The sequence below is a fragment of the Branchiostoma belcheri genome, unplaced genomic scaffold (genome assembly GCF_001625305.1).
Source record: "Branchiostoma belcheri isolate BF01 breed outbred unplaced genomic scaffold, Haploidv18h27 scaffold677, whole genome shotgun sequence".
Taxonomy (NCBI): domain Eukaryota; kingdom Metazoa; phylum Chordata; class Leptocardii; order Amphioxiformes; family Branchiostomatidae; genus Branchiostoma; species Branchiostoma belcheri.
The window spans coordinates 7,274-13,138 of NW_017804328.1; the positions used below are offsets into that span (position 1 = coordinate 7,274).

The following is a 5,865-nucleotide window of genomic DNA, read 5'->3' on the forward strand; positions in this document are numbered from 1 at the left end:
ATATATATATATATATATATATATATATATAGATAGATAGATATATAGAGAGAGAGAGATATAGATATATAGATATAGATATAGATATATAGATAGATAGATATATATAACAATTTTTAAAAAGTAACAGGACATACCTGTTCGGTGTTTGAGATCATCTGAAAAAAAAATGAAAAAAATAAGACTTACGTTAAACGCATCAACAGACAATAGACCACATAATAGAGATATGCCTTACTGAAATTAATGGGGCACACCTCAGTTTATTTGGCGTTTCTATTTGAAGCTGCACACCCTCAAATCTAGCGACCGTCTCTGCCGGGGAAAAAATCGGAAAGAAAATAACAGTGCATGGGACGAAAGGATTATCTCTTATGTACAGAACCAACAGAGTTTGGTTTTTCCAACCTTTTTAGTGTTGGTAGAATTAATGTTTTTTTAACAGAAAATATTTTTGCTCCAAAGTCCACACAATAGGAAATTAACCCTTTCGTTTTCTTTACCACGTGCTCCCACGGATTAAAAGGTCTTTGTTAGTCTGAGAGTAAACAGAAAATATTCAATCGGAAAAACGACAAACTGGACACACATTAAAGATTCGACCGTGATCGAGTACATGAGTTCAAAATGCAGCTAAAACGAAGTTAAAGAAGCATGCCCAGGTTGTTCAGGCAACGTCCAACACGAATCTAGAAAGGCAAATTGTAGAAGGATACATTTCATCGTGATCATGAACTTACTTGCGTCACAGTTTTTCCATTCGCCCCGGTAGATTGCAGTTGTAGAACACCAGGGACGACCAGTGTTGTCGACGGTGGTACAGGAACTGTAAATTATTCCTTTGTACGTAAATGGAAAATTGCACTCTGAAAAATAAGTAATTGGGTAAAAAGCATGCGGAGGGCAACTGTTAATCGATCCGTTCCTGTAGCTAAACTATACCAACATGTCAACACTTTGCCCGAGTCAATAATAATTCTTTATATTTCATATTTTATATTTCAAGGACAACAGACCACATAAGACCTCATAGGAAGTTCAAGGAAACTAACCGTATATGGGACGAAAGGATAGCCCCCAAACCTAACTCATAGTACCCCAAAGTTGTTGTTCTGTTTGAATTTTACTACTACACCATTCTCTGAAAATGTTGTGACCCTACGATAAGTGGTTGTTGAGTTACAGGGGGCGGGCTTCGAAAATCCCGGTCTCAGCATGGGCAAAAATGCCCGGTCTGAATAGGGTTACATTGGCTTCTTGAAAATCTCATGTTGTATTTATGAAAATCAGTGTTTTTTTTCTAAAGCCATTTGCAGCTATTTTGATTTCCTTTAATTTTTTCTAGTTAGTTACTTTCTTTCAGTGATAGCAACATTGTATCACATAACTTTATATATTTAATGGTACATGGTAAATGTTCAATGATTTTGAAGATAATGTGAACAGTATATGAATATTATTCTATTTTAGTTGCATTTTGTTCCCAAATGATACACATACTATTTCATACTTATTATGTTAAACTTAACTAATTGTGTTGCTAAGTCATTCAGTCTCATGCTTATCGTTACTTTGTAGTTATTATATATAATAAGCTAACATTAATTAATCTATACTTACTTTTGTGGCTGGGAGGGTTGGTACTTCCATCGATGGTCCGAGTAATGGGTGTGTTGGTACTAATGAGAGCTAAAAGTATAGGTGTGTTTGTCGGTACTGGTGCATGCCATGTGCTCAAGCTGTTGACTTCTGGCATAGGAGAAGCCTGGAAGAAGAAGAATGAAATATAAATGCAAACTTTAAGGCAGACATGTGCTTGGCAGCAAATTCATCATATTTCAATTCATATCCTTCTTCATTCCAAAATGAACTGTTTCATATCAACCATTTCCATATGTGGTGCTCTTCATATGATGTTGTCGTGTATTCCCCAATACACATATAAAGTATTCTCGAAACCCCCATACAGTGCTTTTCAGTATAAGGTCCAACCCCCATGTAGCGCTCAATACTCCCATACAGTGATTTAGATTAAAAGTGTTCACGAAATCCCCAAACAAGATTAAGGATATTCCGTTATTAATACAAATTGCCGCACTTTTGACAGGATCCACCCCACTCCGTATCTGCTTGAAGATTGCCTGCCCACACTACTCTGTATCTGCTTGTAGATTGCAGAAGTCAGGTCATTTGGCCCCATACGGTCTCGAACCGGAGTTTTTTTTCACGATTTTGGATCCGGCGGACACCCTCAGACCGAAGGGCTACAACTCCGCCAAGAAAGTACGCCGGGAAATCTCATTATATCAGTCAACGGAGGTTTCCAGCCGGCTTTCGATAGAATTTTGGTTATTTTCTGTTGTCTATTGACCTGCCTGAAAAAAAAAACGAATTTTCCCAGGCTGGAAAAAAAAACGAATTTTCCCAGGCTAACGGCTTGTATGCTGAAATAGCTTACTGATTCCTGTTTCTGAAAAACGGAAAAAAATATAGGTTATTGCGATAATTTTTTTCGCAAAATCCGATGGTGCGACTACCTTGAAATTCCACATAGAACGCATTTTGCTATTTGGGTAATCATTCGACAAACCGCATCACCCTTGCTCGCGGACTAATACAAAAACGCTATAATATATTATATATGATATATTTATTAATATTTTTTTCTGTCCATACCATACTGTTAGGTATTAAATGGACTGAAATACAAGCATGCTGTATTTGCTCCGGAGCAAATGCCGGCCTTTCTAGTGTTGTATACATGTACGTTCATAATTTTAAAGTGAGAATGCCAGACTGTCATATATAAGTTCCAAAGAAAGGCAAGATCACTACTAACATTCTATCTCAATTTGTGTTGTACGTCCAATGTTTTTTTCTATGCTTACACATTTTAGGTTAGGTACACCATTGCACTTTCTTCCAAGTATGAATTTCCAGCCCAGCTGCTTTTGGAGTACGATTCCTGATGGGAGTATTACATAAATAGAAATAATATCATATAAAACGTAAGGTGTAAAATAGAGCCCATTGCAAATATGTACACCTTACCTCCTGAATGTCTCGGGTGTTGTGATAGACTCCTGCCATGATTCCGTAGGTGATCCCACCAGTTAATACCAGGATAACCACCAACGTAGCAAGCCAGTATTTTCTATTCTCTGCAAAACAGTGTGCTTAAATTGTTTTTGTAGTCTAATAGAAAACAGACATATTTATAATAGATGAAAGAATAAACTAGTAACTATATAAAGAAACAGACAAGTATGGTAATTTATGTAATTGAAAAAGGGCCGAACCTCTAGAAACGTAATTAACATTGGTAAAGCAATTCATACACGGAATCATTTGGGAAAAATTGACCCTTGGTAATTTTTGTTAATTGTCTAGAAAACCCCTGTTTCTTTTGTTTCGGCCCGTAACCCTTGACACGATCACGTGATACGCCATTCGACTTGACGGTACGCGGGTGCCGGTCTTGCTTTTGTTTGTCTCTTCATCTGGTGTTTTTTTTGCGAATATAGAGTCTGATCGTGAGAAGAAGAAGAAGAGACGATGTTCTGTGTGTCGGCTACCAGTGAAAGGACACCCGGGACCATACGGCCGCGGCAGGTGCACTTTTGAGCGACCAGAAGGAACCTCAGATGAAGACTTTTTCGGACGACAGCGGGGTAGTGCTAACGTTCAGGAGAAGATCAGAGGCCTTCGGCGGCACAGTAAAGTTCCGGAGCTAGTGCGTAAGGCCTGGTCGGACAGCCTCTCGGAAGACGCGGAAGAGGAGGTGAGGTTGGCTAGATCATACAACCTAAAGAAATCGTCGGATTACGGCGGAGAGAAAGCCAGCGTTCGAGCAAGAAGTGAATCCCCTCCCCAGGTTTCTCGCCAAAACGCACGTGATCGGAGCAGGGAGTATGCACAAGTGAAAGACCAGCCTGACATACGAGACCTGAGAGAATCTAGGAAATTGGTCAAAGAGGTGGACAAGGCTTTGGACGACTTGTTAAATCCAGTTACAAGCCAGGAGAGGAGGATCAGCGACAAACGCCTTGACGAGAGCGACTTTGATTCAACTTCAACATCATCACAGACTGAATCGGGGCGGTCGTCCGACACAGAGGAGTCTAGCCTGACTAAATCGCGCTCCTGGCGGCCGCCGCCCTAGGTTGCCGCCCCCAAAAGGGGTGGGGGTCATTAACCTCCGGCCGAGAGCTTGTATACACAGGCTAAGAGGAGTCAGCTTACACAAGAAAACCAGAGGCGCCGGCGTCGCAGGGGGTCGCGTAAGAAGAAAACCGAGGCTAGGGATCCGCCCCAAACGCTGTCATCCGACACAACCGAGTCAGAGTTGGGTTTCGTGAGAAAACCAGACAAGCGCAAGCGTCGCAGGGGGTCGCGTAAGAAGAGGAGCGCTACTAGGGTCGGCGGCAGGAAGAAAGAGAAAGGCAAACGCTCCCGGCGCAACTATGACTCAGACACATCTTCGTACGACTCCCGCTCACGTTCTAGGAGGCGACGTCGTGCAGGTAAGAGCGGTCGTAACCGTACTATCAATGATTCGGGTACACGTCGGGTCAAAGTTGATTGGCCACAACATCGGGTGCATTTCCCGGGATATGGTAAAGAAGGGGGCGTGACTTATGACGAGTTATCCCTACCCATGCTTGTGCACGGCTATGTTAAGAATGTTCTCGATCGTGATCGTGTATCTACCATCCTCCTTCGCAGGGCTAAAATCCTCCGGTTCCCTTCCGGAAGGGAACCGGAGGATTTTAGCCCTGCGAAGGAGGATGGTATCTACGGACGCAGAGCATAAGTTGGTTCACCTAGCAGATCTTATGTTCGATGCTGTCTACTATGATTGGGTTGCAGTACGGGAAGTTCACGCATCTTTACTGTATGGGATGGAATACGGATCGCTCGCATGGGGGAACCGCGGTGCCTTTGATGCTATCAGTGAAAGACACTACCGAACACAGGCTAGGGTTGCTCGGGGCAACGTGGGCAACGCGCCGAGGGCGGGGCTTGTGAAAGAGGCTCGAGTGTCGGCAAGCAGACCTCGCTACTGTGACGAGTTCCAGACCGGGTCCTGTTCTCTACCCTCCGGGCATTGGAGCACACGATGGAACGCCCCACTGCTACACGTCTGTAGTGCGTGTTTGATAGTTCGGGAGATTCAGGCACCGCACCCGAGTCAAGAGTGCCAGCACAAACGCCGGGGCCCGGCAGACAGAGCAAATCGCAGCTTCGGTAACTCCGCCCACTTCTCCCAGGGACCCGGCCCCGCACGTGGCGGCACACAAGGCGATCAGGCTACATGAAGAGGTATCGGCATTTCATGTTCCTAACTATATTGGCGCTCGTAGACCGGTGGACTCAAATCTGAATATACATACCTGGAGAAAGTTACTCAAAGATTACGAGCACAAGCATATAGTGGATTATTTGGATTTTGGTTGGCCCATCAACGTTCAGGAAGAACTCTATAGTCCGCCTGCAGTTTTTCCTAAGAATCATAGGTCTGCTACAACGTATTCTTCACATGTTGATCACCGAAGAGCGTCGCCTAGGTGCCATAGTGGGACCTTTCGTTACAAACCGCCCCAAACGCTGTCATCCGACACAACCGAGTCAGAGTTGGGTTCGTGAGAAAACCAGACAAGCGCAAGCGTCGCAGGGGGTCGCGTAAGAAGAGGAGCGCTACTAGGGTCGGCGGCAGGAAGAAAGAGAAAGGCAAACGCTCCCGGCGCAACTATGACTCAGACACATCTTCGTACGACTCCCGCTCACGTTCTAGGAGGCGACGTCGTGCAGGTAGGAGCGGTCGTAACCGTACTATCAATGATTCGGGTACACGTCGGGTCAAAG

At 43.9% G+C, this 5,865-nt stretch overlaps 1 protein-coding gene across 1 annotated transcript in view; it reads left to right on the forward strand.

Annotated features, from left to right (window-relative positions):
* The window catches only part of LOC109483978, a 9,974-nt gene that overhangs the window by 1,567 nt on the left and 2,542 nt on the right, over window positions 1-5,865 (forward strand). Inside the window, exons 2-4 of the mRNA XM_019787135.1 lie at window positions 3,525-4,009; window positions 4,256-4,701; window positions 4,790-5,322. Coding sequence (XP_019642694.1) covers window positions 3,525-4,009; window positions 4,256-4,701; window positions 4,790-5,318 — 1,460 coding nt within the window. The 3' untranslated portion in view covers window positions 5,319-5,322. The remainder of the gene's footprint in view (window positions 1-3,524; window positions 4,010-4,255; window positions 4,702-4,789; window positions 5,323-5,865) is intronic.